The 19,065-nt window shown below is 39.2% G+C and overlaps 1 protein-coding gene across 2 annotated transcripts in view; it reads right to left on the bottom strand.

The window, feature by feature from the left end:
• Positions 1 to 769: 769 nt before the first annotated feature.
• The window catches only part of rnf19a (ring finger protein 19A, RBR E3 ubiquitin protein ligase), a 133,576-nt gene continuing 115,280 nt past the window's right edge, over positions 770 to 19,065 (bottom strand). For both annotated transcript variants that reach the window (XM_039737696.1, XM_039737695.1), the window contains exons 8-10: positions 4,847 to 5,060; positions 3,570 to 3,713; positions 770 to 2,997 (exon numbers count right to left, since the gene is read on the bottom strand). In XM_039737696.1, the coding sequence (XP_039593630.1) occupies positions 2,310 to 2,997; positions 3,570 to 3,713; positions 4,847 to 5,060 (1,046 nt within the window). In that variant the 3' untranslated portion in view covers positions 770 to 2,309. The remainder of the gene's footprint in view (positions 2,998 to 3,569; positions 3,714 to 4,846; positions 5,061 to 19,065) is intronic.

Raw genomic sequence — 19,065 nt, forward strand, 5'->3', positions numbered from 1 at the left:
AAAACAATCCCTATCCTTGACTTTATCTTTATATGGGATAAATGCAATACTGTTCCTTACTTGTATGAGGGTGTTTAAAAATGTATCTACCTGTGTATGAAAGAAAGTAGTAAACATGTTGAAGCAAATCTGGGTATGTTACTCATGCACAGTTGTAGCTCAGTGCGAGTCTATAACCTCTCGAGAGACAGGATATCAGGAAAGTCCTTGCCCGAGTCAAGTAAGAAAATACTAGATTAGGAGCAACATTCATTGATAAAATTTCTCACAAAAGAAAAAAAAACCAAACATGATCCATGAATGCATGACTGCAGTTTATGGTGAGTCTGCCCCATCATCCTACAAAGTAACAATGTTAAAAAATATAGCATTCTCTTCAATAAAGCAAGTAAATTGTTTATGCTTGGGTTGCAAGACACTGTTACCATTCCTAAAGTTCCACTGTGGGTTCAAAAATGATCAATGAGATTTAAACTGTAAGTTACACCGCTTTGTAAGGCTAGCAAAAGTTTCAGCATTCAAAATTGTGCTTAAAATTTGAATTTTTTGCTTCTAAGGTATAAAGTTCCCAAAAATACATTTCAAACTGAGGTGGACTTGTTAGTGTAAATGCGAAACTGTCTTTTTCCAAAATGTTGACGTAGGTAATTAATTCTTAATTCCAGATCAACTAAGCAAAAAAAAAAGTTGAAACACTAAACCAAAAATAGCTTGGTATAGCTTCTTAATGTCAAGGTAATGCATATTAAAATTATTATGTACAGAAGACTGTAGCCATTAACTGGAATTTTAATTCTCCAATATGAAATATACACACATATTACAGAGCAAATTAGCAAACAAATATACAAATACTTTAAGCTTTTTGCAAAAAATTACAAACAAATCTGGCACTAGTGTTCAAAGCTTAAGAGGGACATGAAAAGGGTACAAGAAACAATTAGAAAAAAAGAAGGGAAAAAAATATGTGGCTTGCAGCAGTTTTAGGAGTGCAGAACAAGATTTCAGCAAAAGCACCATAATGGTAAGAATTTAAAACGCCAACCAGTAAGCCTATAAACCACTTCTCACTTTGGACTCCCAAATTATGTCCAAATAAAGCTTAATTGGTAACTGTGTGACATTAACACTGCAGGTATATAGGCAATTTCTGGTTGAATTAAAGCAATAAATAATATTACGAAAATCCAGATGGAAAGTGTTTGGCAAATAGTGGCCTTTTAAGATTGTGCAGCATCAGTAATTTGCTTTAAGTACTCAGTACCACACAACTGAAAATGTGCTACAAAAGATTAACTTATGTATTGTAATAATACTTGTCTAAAGCCTGAGTGTTGTCTTTGGTAGGCAAAAGCTCATTTAACCATTATGTCTACCAGAGTATATACAACTTCTATAGCAGTAATATCCAGGTCATAAAATATGGTTAAAAAGACATTCTGTAAAACATCTGAAGACACGATTCCTGCAGTGCGAAAAAAAAAAAAGTTTTCAAAGGCACACAAAGAAGACAAAGAAAGGTCGATTTTGCATTTCTCTCCTTGCAAAAAATGCCTTTGTGCTGAAAGGTTTGCTGTCCGTGGTTATGTTTTGCAGTTGTTCTAGGGAGAATTACTTCAACCTCGCAGCTAGAGCAATATTCTAAAACACCAAACATGTCTTACATATAGCTTTGATGTTTCAGTTTAAAAATTTCACAGATTTTATTATAAAATTATCTGGTCCCTAACATGTTAAACTAGAAGATTCTCTAGAATGACATGTTGTTTGTAGCATGTACCACAACTGAGACAAAGTGGATGGAGGAGAAAAGGGGTAAAGGTATAGCTAATATATATAGCTAATCAAAAAAAAGATCCAGTCAAATTGTTGGCAGAGAGCCTTTTAGAATGCTTATTAACTCACCTGAAAATTACTCTGAAATATTTCAGTTCTACCCCAAATATGCCAGAGCTCTTTATTTTCAACGGTGGCACTCAGGTTCCATTTCTAATCAGTGTACACAGTGACTGTTTAACATTTTCAAAAGAAAAATAAGACCTGCATCTTGATTAAAGAAAAAAAATCTGCATCACGATTATATATGTATGACTTCTCATAAATGTGTGTTTTAAACACTTTAAATAATTACAATACCCTGTTACCAAGATATTTAAAATTAAAATTAGGCAGCTGGAAGGAGAAATAACTTCTCTTACCATAAAAATATAAAATATCTGACATATTTATCCTTCAATGTGACATTTTTTAAACAAGGATTGTTAGTGACAAGGTTTTAAAGAGGGAAATTTTAGCAGCACTTAAAGGTATTAAATTTCTGTCTGAACACAACTATTTGCTGCAACTGGAGGCTGGTGATGGTTGTTGTTGGTTTCTTTTAGAAGTTCATCTGTAAGCGTGTGCCCTTCAGTCAAATTTCTGATTATGTTCTCTTCTGATATATAGCTTAACTGCAAGAGCTCTACTCCCTGAGCTGGCACAGTTACCACAGACACTGCACTCTGTGGGGGACAATTTTCCAGCCGGTCATTCTCCACTTCAGGAAGTGGACTGACAGTGGCAAAACGTGTATGGAAGTCACTAGATCCATGGCTGCAGGAGGTTTTCATGCTTTCCATATCCGAGCAACTGAACTCTGAGAAATGACTTGAATGGGATTCTGCTACTGAAGGTATGCTGTCACTTAAAGAGGGAGAATCAAATTCACTGGAATTTGTGCTTCGCTGTTCTAAAAGTTGGGCATCCATGTCTTCTCTTGTCTCATTTATCTTTGTGCTCCCTTTCTTTCTCAGCTTTCCTTTGCATTTAGTTCCTCCATTAGTAGTTGTAGACCATTTAGTAGTAGTGCACTTGTTTTCAGGCAAGCCAGCAGAAGGGCATCCAATGTTGGTTCGGCTTACATTGCTTCCATCATCTACACTACTGCTCCCACTATGATGTCGAAGTTTCCCAGGTTTTGACTCAATATCAACTTGTACTTCCACACTATTTCCATCCCTGCCAGTCCAAAAAAAGAAAAATGAAAAATGCTTAAATAGAGCTTAAATGAACAAAAGCATTAAGATTTGTGTGAGAAAGAAGGAACTAAATTTCCTTTGTGTAACATTAAATTGTTACAGTACTTTCTAAACTAATCATTAAAGCCATTCATGTCAAGATACTGTATATCTTGTTTATCCTATGGGGGGCATACTTTTAGCATGAATGTTCATTTCAATAAAATAGTCACAGTAAACTAAAAAAGGTTTAAACAATTAAGCATTAGGAAGCCAGGTCTTCAAGAAAATTTAAGTTCTGTAGCAAAGATTATAGCACAACTCTGTGAAACTTTTCAGAATCCGACTGAATAAAAGGATTCCGAAATAATCTTTTGTACTCTTTTTTGGCAAGAAACAAGACAATTATACTGTATGTATGAGTTTTTGGAAAAGCACAGATGTGTCTTGTAAAACATTACTCTTTATGTAACAAGGAGAATTAATTTGTCAGTGTAAGAAATCTATATAGAAAAATTCCTAAACTTTTATCAAAACCCTATTACTCAAAATTAAAATTTGTTTTAATCTTACCTGTCCACAGGGATATAAGAATTCAGAATGGATCCAGCCATGGCTTTGGTACTTGCATTATCACTGATTGTTCCCAAACTCACTGTACCAGACTCACCACTGAGACTGTAGCGTTCTTTTTGTATATCCGCTTGGACCTCCAACCTAAAAGCAATTAGCAGTAATTTTAATCTTGGGAGGCAAATAATTTTGATCACAAATAAAAATAATTGTATTCAGGCAATTCCACAAAATTAACTAGAAAGAAGAAAATTGTGCATAATTGCTAGTGGATCATAAACACCACATAATTTACTTGACAACAACAAATTAATATATGAATGGCAGTCACTACATATGAAAATAAATGAAGCTTATGATCTTATTTCCACATGCAGCAGAGGATATTTCTGTTCCTGGTCTCATAGCTACTCTAACAACATCTGTCCCAGGAAAAAAAAATAGCAAAATTATGACAATACAAAATCATCACCATATTACCAACTTGATAATCGAAAAGACATTTATAATTTTTGCCTCTACCCTTACCAAAGAAAGACTTTTACAATTGTTACATTATGATCTTTCCACGTACTGTAAAATTTACTGATTAAATGCTACTCTTTAGTGAATATGATGTGTTATGCTATAGTTATTTATATTATTCAATGACATCTGTGTATCACAGTCTGAAATCCAAACAATTACTCAAAATACCTATTCCTAATAACTAGTGTTCATGACTCAATTGGGTGTATAAGATATTATACAGATTATAAATCCTTCCAACATTGCACTGGGTCTGCTCTTCAGCTTTCCCTCTGGGAGCTTTACATTTCACACCCTTTCCCTCCAAAGAGAGGGATCCTTGAAGCATCCTATTTACCTAACATTCTCAATGCCTTGCACTTCATAATTAGCTAATGCAGTGACACATTTAATTTGGAATATCAATATACTTTTATTGGTTTCTTTGAGTTGTGCATCTCCGATACTGCAACTGTTAACCTAAGTAAGGAAATTCTTCACATATGTTTGATGAATGTGGCAACAATGAAGAGGCCAACCTTGCATGAGAGGAACTTAAAGAGATCATCTGTAAACTGCACTGTGCATCACTGCTGCTTTTACATTATATGCATTCAAATTTTACAGAAAATCATTGAGTACAATTATTTGATTTGAAAAGACTGCAGTAGAGTTTATATTTTAAGAAGATTTTTTCATACTGCAACTCTTACTACAGAAATTATGATATAGAAACTAACCAAAAACTACCATTTATAGATTTAACATACCTGTTATAACAGTTGACCATGGTGCTTCCTGAAAGGCTTCCCGTTATACTTGCCCCAGCTAATGCCATTGTGCTAGCAGTTTCACTCAAGTTGTCTCTTATTGCACCTATCCGGTCCATGTGGCTACCACTGGTGCTCAAACTCCCCGTCATTCCTCCTACACTGCCTTCACCAATACTGGGGTTATTGTGTGCTTCTGCAACAGATGTGGTATCTAAAATAAATGTAAACTTGTTAATCTTTGATGTGACAGTTGAAAAAGTGTATGCAACAATAAACACCAACTCATAACATTTTTGACTTAAAAAAAAAATGATGTACAAAGTGTTTTATCTTTCATTTAACACATCATCAGTTAAATATTTGGCTCTTGTACAAAAGATGTGTGATATGCACACATTCCTGTTGACTATTCTCATGAAACTGGTTTAGTTTCACACTTTCATTGACAAGCTTCCTACAATTTGTAGTCCTTATTCTGTTAACTGTCCTGTACATTAACTTAAAATTGTAGACGGAAGGTGGGAAATGCAATTCAAATCACTGAAAATAGGTAGAACTTCTTTACAGATTGTAAACCCCATTTAACCACCTCCGTTCGCCCCCCTCCCCCCCATTGGCCTGCAAAGGAGGTTCTGTATAGGATTAAAACTACTAACTAATGCCAACATAGACAGGCAAGAGAGGGCTCACAGACACAGAGGAGATAAGGTGTATAAAAAAAAGTAAAATTAAGGATTAAGATTGGTGGCTTGGTGCACAGCAGCTTGCCAGATGATCCATTGATATGCAACTACTGAAAGTTCAAGTTCAGGTAAGGTTAACTTAAAGAGAGTACTTCCAGACATTTACAGAAACTGAGTCAAAAGATTTCCAGCAAGAGGCAAAACTTGTTTAGCAGAGATGGCACCCAGATGGAATAAACTCCGTTGGAAAGAAGTCAGGGTAAGAGAAGACAGGTCCGGGAGAATAAATGTGAGGGAAATTGGAATATTAACTGAAAAAATAGATATATAGATATGTTTACAGGATGCAAGTGACAGATTGGTTCAGCAGCCAACTGAATAGCAAGACGTTTATGACGGGTGAGGAACAGGCAATATGCAAATTTAAATTGTGTATGCTGATAATTGGGTTTATTGGAGGATGCCAAGATATTGTTAAGGAAAGCTTTCCACAAGATGAGTGGAAGGTGAAAGGAGACCCCTCTGCCAGAATGAAAATAAGGTTAGAGGTTTGGCAAATACCTTATACATTCTTGCATATTACTGTTGATACCAAAATAGAGTTTGAAGACAACAAGCAGGAACATTTAAGCAGAAGGGACTGCATGGAAAATATACCCAGTTTACCTTTGGGACTGATCTGATTTGAAGATAGAAAAAGGAAGGAGGAGGATAAAACAACCTGTACAAGAGTAATTGGAATGTTTCAAATCCAAGGTCATTATAAATGTCACAAAGGATCCTATTGCCCTGAACAGCCCATGACTGAAAAAAACAGTTGTCATTCCGTCGATACAAAGGGCAGGATTCAGGAAGGTTTGAGGGTATATGGCTATGCTGAACTGGAGTTATGCCAAGGTGTTTCTCCATTTAATATTGAACCAGAATGGTATATTTGTAGGAAGATATAACCAGCTTCATATTGGTCAAAGTGTAAAGGGTATATATGACCAGTAATATAAATCTATGACTGCCAGAGACACCCTGCCCTCAGATTAATCTCAAATCAATGAGGAGTGCTTAGTGGAAGGCTTCTTAACATTCCATAGGAACACAGACAAAACAATTCTAAAGGGTACCTGGAGTCGGAAAAAATGTACAGACTCTGACTACTAAAATTTAAATTGTAATGAAAAAAAATACAGCAAGTTCAAATCTCCAATTTCACAATCAATAGTCATAATTAAGTACTTCTCTGAAGTAAAAATAAAGCCCAGTGCATAGTTGTGTTACTATTACTTTAACTCTTCTACAACCCGACATTAACATATTGTAATCTGGATTATGGTATATTACAAAAACTGTTTTCATTTTATTTCATAACATGGGTCCATCCAAAGCGGTGCAACTTTTTGCTGTACCTAATCGTCTTGCACTTGGTTTGCCATGTTCATTTCTGACAGGAAGTGAAGCGATGTGATTAAGGATTGTGCAACCTGACTGCAACCGATAAATAACTCCTTTGTTTCTTCCTTCCATCTATTTTCCTCATCCTTTCTCCTGCATCAAAATCGTATGGTGATGGGCAACAGCCTAAGAGAACAAGCACTGGGTAATGGTGTATGTTCTTAGAATGGAACCTGCACGTCTGGCACTTTGCTGTGATGGCCGTTCAGAAGCAAACCAAAGACAAGTGGTTTGTCTCTGTGCTGCCAGTGACTAGGCAGCCTTTTTCCAAGGATAACACTACCTACTCCTGATAGGAAGGGGACAATAAAAGGTGTCCTTAAAAAAAAAAAATTTGTTCCACCTGTACTTGGTCAGGAAACCACACCTGGCGAGACACCTCTTTACATGCAGTTGAAAAACTACAAAATCTTTTATCCTATCTTCTTGGAAGGTCTACATACTCATGGATTCTACCACCGTGGAGAACAGCCTTCACAGTCTCAGAGCTCCAATGCTACAAGGTGGGTATCTGTATCCTCCATGAAAACACATCATGATTCAGTAACCAAAATTTCTACATGGCAAATATTGTGGAATATCACATGGTATGTAGATCAACACTCTTTTATGGATGCAAATCCTGGACCTTCTACTGCAAGCAAATCAGCTCACTAGAAGCATTCTACATCCGCTGCCTTCAGAACATTCTGGGCATCATTTGGGAGGACAGGGATCCACAGAATAAAATTCTGGAATGCTGCTCATTAACTAGCACTGAAGCCATGCTGCTCAACCGAGCCCTCCACTGGACTGAGCATGTTATCCACATGGATGAGTCTCTATTTCTCCAGATGGTCCTGTATCGATGAAGGATCCTGACCTCAAAGTGGACCAAAAAGATGCTGGAAGCACTACTTGTAGTGTTTCATGGCAAGACTTCACCTTCAAAACCAACCCACTGCGCATGGTGGGCAATTTCCTTGCCAATCATGCCCCCTGGGTCTGCCTTTTCCAAATTGGCCTGGTCTCCTACTAGAGTACACCCAGGTGGGGGATTGATGGAGATGGACAAATGGATGGACAGTGTCATCTTTGGATCAACGAACAGCCATAACAAATGTTACACAATATTTAAATATTGTACATTCAAATAACACTTATTTGCAGATAACCAGCATTTAACTTTTAAAATTTCTTTCACAAAGGCTGCCACTAAAGAACACAGTGCTGAACAACTAAAATCTTACAATTACTCCAAACAGAAACCTTGCAAAATACTTGTTTCCCTTGCATCTCTATTTCTTCTCAACACTCATTGTGGTCTTTTCAGATTGTCTGTCAAGAAAACCAGCATGTCAACCTTTGCTGGTTTCAGACATGAACGCTGACCTGTGACTGCTTAAGTTAACGATGCTGTGCATTACATGTAAGTTTCTATTTTTTTTATACTTTACTATTACGGCTGCAGTAGCAGGCAGAACAAAAATAAACCCCTTGTGGTACTCTAAGAGCTATCAAAATCCCAAGCAGGATCACCCTAAAAAAGGGAACCATCAACACAACTGATTACCACATTTAACAACAGTTAGGATACTTTATCTCATTGGAGAAAAGTTGAAAAATTGCTCTGAGTACAGCTGTGGCAGAAAAAAATCACCCTGACCAAATTGTAAGGCAGATCTTTCCAATTCTGGGTGTGGCCACTAGTCAATATGAATTTCTGACTTTAAATAAATTGAACACTATGGCACCATTTTAACAAAGCACTGATTTCAAAATAAATATGAGCAGAGGTGCTGACATGCTAATCAACCAAGTGTTAGTTTAAAGAGTTGATTTTTAACGAAAGGTCAGTGTCACATTGAGCAGCAGACAAGCTCACATCACCAGAGAAGACCTCATGCAGAAACACCATACAGCAGAGTTTACTGAACAACAACATTAAGCCGAGGCCTCCAAAATAAAGCCGGTCAATAAACGCATTGCAGGCTTGAGAATACTAATCGAGTGCTACTGACAATATTAAAAATACAATGGACATCAGAACAGTGTATCATCAAGCTAGACGCTAGTACCTATAACGCAAAAAAGACAATGCAGCAACTGTGTTAAACATATCCACACAAAGCTAAGCACAAAAAAAAAAAGCAAAGCAAAAAAAGTTGCCCCGAATGAAGATCCCTTGGTACAACATGTTTAGGACTGTCAATATCCAGGTCATTTACGTCATCTATAAGTGATTGAACCCTGCATGTTATTCAGTCTGGCTCTGTTTGGTGCCTTCACTTATACCATTTGACAGCTGAATTCTGATGCCAACATGGTTACCACATTTTTTTAAATCCCGGCTGAAGACTCACTACTTCAGTTTAGCATATCCTGACTACAGCTGCTGATTAACTGTACAGACTGTATCTCTGTTGTTAGTCAATACCACTAAAACATAAGTAACATAATAGCTATAATCTGATACTAACCCTCACCTATTCTGTTTCTCTTCTTGGTACTTAAATGTGACACTTGGTGCCACAGTCCACCTGCCAAGTTGTTTTGCCTGCCTAAGGTAAAGTCATCCCTGATGGAGGATCGCAAGAATCGTAGGAAACAGGGGTCCTTTTATCAGATTGGCACTATTTCAGCTGTGGAATGGCCAAATGGGGGAGGTAGCTTGATGAATGAGGTCTCCAGGACTCTAAGACAAATACAAATCATATTATGTGATATCTACTGTTAAATTCTACTCCATATTTCTCAAATTTTAATTTTCATACTGTATTGAGGATTTGTTCTGTTCTGTGTATTGTACTGCATTGTATTGACCCCCTTCTTTTTGACACCCACTGCACGCCCAATCTACCTGGAAAGTCGTCTCTCTTTGAACTGCCTTTCCCAGGGTTTCTTCCATTTTTTCCCTACAAGGGTTTTATTTTTGGGATTCTTTTCTTGTGTTTGTAGAGAGTCAAGGCTGGGGGGCTGTCATGAGGCAGTGCCTGTTAGTCAATTGCAGCAGCTCTTGTGTGATTTCGGGCTATACAAAAAAAAAATTGTAAAGTATTGGAATTCTGGAGAAATACCAAGTGGATAATCAAGCAATTATAATGTATTTTTTTTAAACTGATGTGCTATGCTTTGTAATTATTAATAGCCCACATTGGTGACTTTGGAAGTATGGACAACCTCCAACCGAAGATAACAACGAGTTACTGGTCACGCGGATTAACCTTTTTGGATATATGTTATCAAACACGCTAAAAGGGAATTAATAATAATAATAAAAAAACACCTATTCAGTTGTTTGTGAAAGCTACAAGTACATACAATATGTATATTTTATATGTAATATTTTTCCTTAGTAAAAAATGATTAATGGCTGGCCCTGTCAGCCTGACTGAAACAGCAACAGGTCTAAGTTGTGATTCACAGCAGCGTGGCTGAAAAAAGAACACGTTACAATGAGGTCTTAGTTGTAAATTTAACTAAACAATAAAAAAAAAACTACAAGCTAACCACTCAAAATTAGGAAAAGGATGATTATGGACAAGAAGTGTAAAAATAGATCTGCAAAGTACTACAGCTTTGCATGGCATGTCTGGAGTAACTCGATGCCGAAATTAGTGTGGGTAAAACAAACTGTTCTTTTACAACTGAATGTCAGCTTTTGTTTCAAGTTTAAAAAAAAAACAAATAATTAAATTATAGCGCTATTGGTCAGACATGTTGCATAATATATATCCCAAATTGCAGTCTTTTGTGATTTCCTAATCGTATTTTTTCAAATCATTATTTCGATTTGAAATCAATTAATCATTCAGCCTTAATGCCTACAATGGATAATTCTAAACAAAACTGGATTGAGTCTTATAGAAACTGAAGGAAAATGTATTATATTTACTAATGACTTCCATTAATTACCTGGAAATATATTTACAGGTCCTATTCTAGTACTGGGCGGTATGATCTAATTCTATATCACGGTATTTTTCAAAATGATACCAGTTTCACGGTATTCAATGGTATTTTCTTCCCATGCATGGGTGGATGTTAACCACATTTTCCACTGCAATTACTACAGTAGACTGGCCGAGAATAACCTATTCCACTGTCATGAGAATTGTACATTGTACAAAAAAAAACACAAAAAACATTTTAATGTGCACACAAGTATTAATACAGGTTTACATGGCTCCATAAAGTGATAGTTTTCAAGTGGGTGACACTAATGAAGAGAAGGAATCACATTGCATGACTGTTGCAGTCAAAATATAGAACCTTTTCATTGAAAAAATTTTGCAAACAACTTAAACTACAATTTTGACAACATATTTTCAACCATCCAAAGAGGCATTTGGTCTTAGTAAAATATCCAGAGATGCTCGTCAAAAGTTGTATTGCACTGAATATGTCTTAGAAACGGAATAGTAAATTTTTTTGTAATCCAACAACACTTTGTTAATGTTCTGTTAATCTCTGTCCACTGACATGTTAAAAGTTGACTTTTTAAACAACTTTACCATCATTAAACTGCATAATATTTAAACTAAAAATAATTATAAAATAAATAGTGCAACTTCCAGTAATATTACTATTACTTCAAGACTTCAAGCCCAGGTACATTACACAGTATTCACCAAATACAAATAAAACAAAACAAGTGCAACTTGGTGATATCTATACCAACTGATCCAGCATATTGCAAATTGCATTAATATGGACCTTGCTTCAAGCTAATCTACAGTCAAATGAAAAAGTTTGGGAACGCCTCTTAATTCTTTAAATTTTAGTTTATCATTGGCTGAGCTTTCAAAGTAGCAACTTCCTTTTAATATATGGCATGCCTTATGGAAACAGTAGTATTTCAGCAGTGAAATTAAGTTTATTGGATTAACAGAAAATATGCAACATAATATTAGACAGGTGCATAAATTTGGGCACCCAAACAGAGATATTAAATCAATATTTAGCTGAGCCTCCTTTTGCAAACATAACAGCCTCTAGACACCTCCTATAGCCTTTGATGAGTGCCTGGATTCTGGATGGAAGTATTTTTGACCATTCTTCCATACAAAATCTCTCCAGTTCAGTTAAATATGATGGCTGCCGAACACGGACAGCCTGCTCCAAATCATCCCATAGATTTGATAATTGGGGTACTGTGACGGCCATTCCAGAACATTGTACTTCTCCTTCTGCATGAATGCCTTTGTAGATTTCGAACTGTGTTTTGGGTCATTGTCTTGTTGGAATATCCAACCCCTGAGTAACTTCAACTTTGTGACTGATGCTTGAACATTATCCTGAAGAAATTGTTGATATTGGGTTGAATTCATCCAACCCTCGACTTTAACAAGGGTCCCAGTCCTGGAACTAGCCACACAGCATGATGGAGCCTCCACCAAATTTGACAGTGGGTAGCAGGTGTTTTTCTTGGAATGCGGTGTTGTTCTTTCGCCACGCAAAGTGTTTTTTGTTATGACCAAATAACTCAATTTTTATCTCATCAGTTCAAAGCACATTGTTCCAAAATGAAGCTGGCTTGTCTAAGTGAGTATTTGCATACAACAAGTGACACGGTTTGTGGCGCGAGTGCAGAAAGGGCATCTTTATCATCACCCTGCCATACAGATGTTCTTTGTGCAAATTGAGCTGAATTGTACAAACCGGATTCCAAAAAAGTTGGGACACTAAACAAATTGTGAATAAAAACTGAATGCAATGATGTGCAGATGGCAAATGTCAATATTTTATTTGTAATAGAACGTAGATGACAGATCAAACGTTTAATCCGAGTAAATGTATCATTTTAAAGGCAACTGTGGCCTGTGGCCTTCCATTTCCTGATTACACTCCTTCCAGTTGAAACTGACAGTTTAAACCTCTGAGATACCTTTTTGTAGCCTTCCCCTAAACCATGATTCTGAACAATCTTTGTTTTGAGATCTTTTGAGAGTTGCTTTGAGGATCCCATGCTGTCACTCTTTACAGGAGAGTCAACGAGAAGCACAACTTGTAATTGACCACCTTAAATACCGTTTCTCATGATTGGACACACATCTGTGTATGAAGTTCAAGGCTTAATGAGCTTATCCAACCAATTTGGTGTTGCAAGTAATCAGTATTGAGCAGCTACATGCATTCAAAAATCAGCAAAATTACAAGGGTACCCAAATTTTTGCACAGCCAGTTTTTCACATTTGATTTAATTTCAAACTACTAAATACTGCTTCACTAAAAATCTTTGTTTCGGGAAAACACCCCTGTACTCAGATATTCTTAGGAAATGAAAGACATACCACTGTTAATTTTTTTTTTGCAAGTAAATTATTATTGCAGGCTGAGAGGGGTTCCCAAACTTTTTCATATGACTGTATATACATAAAAAATAAAACTGCAACTTGCATTTATAATGCTAATTGTGGTATAGCGGTTGCAGAAAAACAAGCTCTGCTCTCCCACTGATTCTGCATTATGGTAAGCTGTATAATTTCTACTACGATATAACTTAATAGAAATGTAATGTAAATTGTGTATAAAACTGCCCTACGAACCGCCCCGAAAAACTTTGAAGTAAACTACAAAATGCACAGACGATACAGGTGGGTCTCAGGTAAAGTTGATATCAAGTTATGGCAATTCTGCTGATATGAAGCACAAAGAAACCAAATTGAATTCCAACTAATTTTCTGGTGGAGATGTCCATGTTTAAAATTTTCAAACAAAGTGAACTAGATTTGATGCACATAGCTGCTGTTACCAACAGTGAGAGGAACAGTACTGAACAGTATGGACTTTGCCAAATTTTCAATGGCTTTGTGGTTTTGTCTGCATGTTTATCGGCAGCTGATCATTAACCTGAGTTAAGAACCCGCTATATTGTCGTCCTGTTGCTATGTCTCTGTCATTCCAAAAGACAGTGCATCACAAACATTTTTACTAAAAAAATTAATTGCATTTGTCAGTTCAACAGATTGTGCATTACAACATTACCACTACTTAAATGATTTCCACACCAAACAGCATATAACACTGACATATGTATTGCATGATGTACTATAAATTGAGTTCTACATGTGGTAAAGCAGGTCCGCAGTTTAACATTTTAGTGCTCAGTTTTTAAATAAATAAAATAGCTGATCTCTGTGGGTGGGCATGTTTACACAGAAAAAAGAAAAAAAAAAAGACGAAAGGAGGAAAAACAGACTGTCCAGGGAGAAAGAGAGATGAGTGGGAGAACAAGTGAAAGTGCCTGTGCTGCAAAGAGCGAGAAGCAGGTGGCCGGGAATGAACTTTAGGGCTGCAGGAGCCTGAGGGGGAAGAAAGGGCGCTTTTACTAAGTGATTGCTGGGGAGTAGAAGTGGCCCAACATTCAATGTCTCCCGTAGACAATGAGGGACAGGCGGCAGGGTGCGTAAGCGGCTCAGCGTGGTGCCCCAGGATTGCAGATGGCCAGGTAATGGGGACCTGAGCCATTATGTGAAAGTTGACTGCACCTGTCGGGCAGGGTGTCTCCTCTTCCTATGAGGTCCTAACGAGATATGAAGAGGAGACGCCAGATACAAAAAGGCAGTATTTAGGGCTCAAAGTTTTGTGGATCGGTTCTGTGGATCGGTTGTACTCCAGGACATGCAGAGGAGAGAATGGTAAAGAGCAGTAACTTCGGCGCTATATGCAATCATTAGACACTCCCCATCTGCCCGTTGTTTTGTTATACTTTTACACCAACTTATGTTCCTGTGTTTGAGCATGCTCAAACGGGAATGCTCAAAAAATACACGTGTAATGCCACGAAAAGTGCACGCAGGCACTTCATTTCGCAATTTTTATTCAAGACTACCTGTATAACCGAAGAAAAAAGAAAGCAAGTTACAGTAGGCGATTGATACGACAGCTTGCATGGTGCAATGCTAAGAAGTGCTGATTTTCATTCCGTGCTATATAAAATCATCACATTCAAATATTAACAGTTCCCACACACCCAAGGACAGTCCTTCCTACATTTACGACACGTGTACTTGTTGCCGTGCACACAACTCTCTGTGCTATGGTACTTATTACACTGAATGAGCACCTGACACTGTACTTTCCTCCCTGGTGGAAGGTCCCGCATCAGAGAATTTCCAGTTCCAGCATAAATTCACACCCGATCTGACGCTGTTCGTTTTCAAATAATATTGCATTAGTGCGATTATATTTTCATATATATTGTCTCTTTCTTTCAGGTGTGTAATAGAAACCACAGCATAGAGAGAAGTGTGTACATTGCTTATTACAGGAAAAGGCGATGGAAAAAGTGCACTTGAATAAAAGTGCACTTTTGTTATGCTTTTACACCAATATATGTTCCTGTGTTTGAACGACACGGGCAGATGGGGAGTGTCTGATGATTGCATATAGCGCCGAAGTTACTCCTCTTTACCATTCTTTATTCTGCATGTCCTGGAGTACAAAAGAAACAGCATACAGCAACATGCGGGGACTGGCAGGAACACTCAATAAAACTGAATAAAAAGAAAATCAAGTGACGGTGAGATACGAAGAAGGCAGCTTCGCCAGCGTCTGTGTGTCAGAACCCGGTTGGGGGATCATTAGTATGCATCGTGGTACACTGCAGAGCTATAGCGGGTCTTTAGTGAAAACAGCCGTGTCAGATGGGGTTGTATGGATTAATTCTGAACGCGACTGAGAGAATGAAAAGTGAATAAAAAAAAAAGCTAACCTTTACAAGGATCATAAATTGCACCGGTTGTTACAGACTGAAATAAAATGTATGCTTTTATTCTAACTTTGTAAGACTAACAGCAGTTTACTTCTCAAAACGGAGCGGCGTAGGATCGAACTCATGACCTTTTGATTCCCAAGCAGGAACTGATTCTATTGAACCACGAAGGAAGTTGCAATAAACAGCTGTCAATTTCGCATGTTAAGGCGGCTTTTTGTTTCTGCAGTTATATTTTTGAATAAAAGTGCAATTATTGTGTTATTCTTGTGAAAATGTTTCTTTGCTACTTGGACTTCAGGCTTCATACATTATATAGTTTATGCCTACACTTTGTCATCTACTACTAGAATATAAAAAACGTTTCTGTTTTAACAATGTGTTTACACAGATTACTGTAGAAACGGAACAGACATGAAATGCGTGTGTTCCAAATAACGATCTATTATTTCCACTCTAAAACTTCACTTCACTCCCAGATACTCAATCAAGGCATGATCTGGGAGAAGTTCGTGCACGTTCTAAATTGGTGGGGGGATGGAATAGCCGGCTGCTCCTAGCTTCTCTTTATCAGCACATTTAGAAGACAAATGACGCTGCTGGAGAGGTGTGAAGGGATTTAAGAAGCAATTTAAGGTGGGACGGAATTACGAGTTTTTTCGTAGGCTCTGGTAATTCTAGTGTTAAAGAGGATTTGGAACAGACTGTGTGAATAAATCCTCTGAAGGAACACTTGGACAATATTACAACATAGAAAGCTGTAAATTCCTGCAATAATGGCAAGAAAATGGCAATTAACAAATGAAATTACACAGAACATTATTCTTCTTAGAAATGTAGGCCTGTCATTTAGAGAAATAGCCAAAAAAAAAAAAATTTGCAAGTGTTAGTGAGTAGTGTCCTACACAATCCAAAGGCAATTGGAAAATGGAAGAAACTCTGATAAGATTTAGCAGACTCACAACTTTCAAGTACAGCTTAACACTAGTCAAAAAAAGTTTCTACTGTACTGCCGGTGCCAATCCTTAAAGGACAAAATCAGGATTTAAAATACCGGCTGTGGACTACTGTAGATTGGCAGAAAGTCTTATAGATCGATGAGTCAAAATTTTAAATCTTCGATTCATTACACAGGATGTTTATATGCCATCAAGTTGCTGGAGGCAGAGTGACCGGCATTTTGAATCAGAAGGGTTACCACAACTTGGCTGACAAATCATGGCTACTTTGATGAATTAAAAAATTGAATATAATTTTGTACGCTTAAGGATCCCTAAAGTTTTTATTATTTTCCACTACTTATTCCTTCTATGCCTTGACTTCATGAAACATTTAAGACATTAAACTATGTGAATTTCAATAAAAAGTCAGATGTTAAAAATTTTTGACCAGTAGTGTATTAAGAGTAGTCTGTCAGTTCTGCAATCATAATTTAAAGAGTTAAGTTCCAGGTTCTCCTCCTTGAACCGTCACCTTATCGTGGTGGAGGGGTTTGCGTGTCCCAATGATCCTAGGAGCTATGTTGTCCGGGGCTTTATGCCCCTGGTAGGGCCACCCAAGGCAAACTGGTCCTAGGTGAGGGATGAGACAAAGAGCGGTTCAATAAACCTCCAATGAAGAATAAAACCTGGGACGATGTTTTCCCTTGCCCGGACGCGGGTCACCGGGGCCCCCTCTGGAGCCAGGCCGGGAGGTGGGGCTCGATGGCGAGCGCCTGGTGGCCGGGCCTGCACCCATGGGGCTCGGCCGGGCACAGCCCGAAGAGGTAACGCAGGTCCTCCTCCCCATGGGCTCACCACCTATGGGAGGGGCCAAGGAGGTTGGGTGCAGTGTGAGTTGGGTGGTGGCGGGCGGGACCTTGGCGGTCTGATCCTCGGCTACAGAAACTGGCTCTTGGGACGTGGAATGTCACCTCTCTGAAGGGGAAGGAGCCTGAGCTAGTGCGAGGTCGAGAGGTTCCGCTAGATATAGTCGGACTCACCTCGACGCACAGCTTGGACTCTGGAACCAATCTTCTTGAGAGGGGCTGGACTCTCTACCACTCTGGAGTTGCCCCCGGTGAGAGGCCGAGCAGGTGTGGGCATACTTATTGCCCCCACTGAGCCTGTGCATTGGGGTTTACCCCGTGGGCGAGAGGGTGGCCTCCCTCCTTCGGGTGGGGAAGGGTCCTGACTGTTGTTTGTGCGTATGCGAACAGCAGTTTGGAGTATCCACCCTTTTTGGAGTCTCTGGAGGGGTTGCTAGAGGGCATACCTTCTGGGGATTCCCTCGTTTTGCTGGGAGACTTCAATGCTCACGTGGGCAATGACAGTGAGACCTGGAAGGGCGTGATTGGGAGGAATGGCCCCGATCTGAACCCGGCGGTGTTTTGTTATTGGACTTCTGTGCTCGTCATGGATTGTCCATAACGAACACCATGTTCAAGCATAAGGGTGTTCATATGTGCACTTGGCACCAGGACACCCTAGGCCTCAGGTCGATGATCGACTTTGTGGTGGGTCGTGGACTTGCGCCATATGTCTTGGACACTGGGTGAAGAGAGGGGCGGAGCTGTCAACTGATCACCACCTGGTGGTGAGTTGGCTTCGGCATGGTGGGGAAGATGCGGTCAGACCTGGTAGGCCCAAGCGTGTTGTGAGGGTCTGCGGGACGGCTGGCAGAGTCCCCTGTCAGAAGTAGCTTCAACTCCCACCTCCGGCAGAACTTCAACCACGTCCCGAGGGAGGTGGGGACATTGAGTCGAATGGGCCATGTTCCGTGCCTCTATTGTTGAGGCGGCTGACGGAGCTGTGGCCGCAAGGTGGTCGGTGCCTGTCGTGGCGGCAATCCCGAACCCGTTGGTGGACACCGCGTGAGGGATGCCGTCAAGCTGAAGAAGGAGTCCTATAGGACTTTTTGTCCTGTGGGTCTCTGGAGGCAGCTGATAGGTACCGGCAGGCCAAGCGAACGGCGGTTGTTGCTGAGGCAAAACTTCGGGCATGGGAGGAGTTTGGAGAGCCATGGAGAGCGACTTTGGACGGCTTCGAGGAGATTCTGGTCCACCGTCCGGCGTCTCAGGAGGGAAGCAGTGCAGTGTCAACACCGTATATGGTGGGGATGGTGCGCTGCTGACCTCGACTTCGACGCGTTGTGGGTCGGTGGGAGGAGTACTTCAAGACCTCCTCAATCCCACTAACATGCCTTCCAATGAGGAAGCAGAGCCTGGGGACTCTGAGGTGGGCTCTCCCATCTCTGGGACTGAAGTCACCGAGGTGGTCAAAAAACTCCTTGGTGGCAGGGCCCCGGGGTGGATGAGATACGCCCGGAGTTCCTTAAGGCTCTGGATGTTGTAGGACTGTCTTGGTTGACACGCTCCGCCACATCGCATGGACATCGGGACAGTGCCTCTGGAT

The sequence above is a fragment of the Polypterus senegalus genome, chromosome 15 (assembly GCF_016835505.1).
Source record: "Polypterus senegalus isolate Bchr_013 chromosome 15, ASM1683550v1, whole genome shotgun sequence".
NCBI lineage: Eukaryota > Metazoa > Chordata > Cladistia > Polypteriformes > Polypteridae > Polypterus > Polypterus senegalus.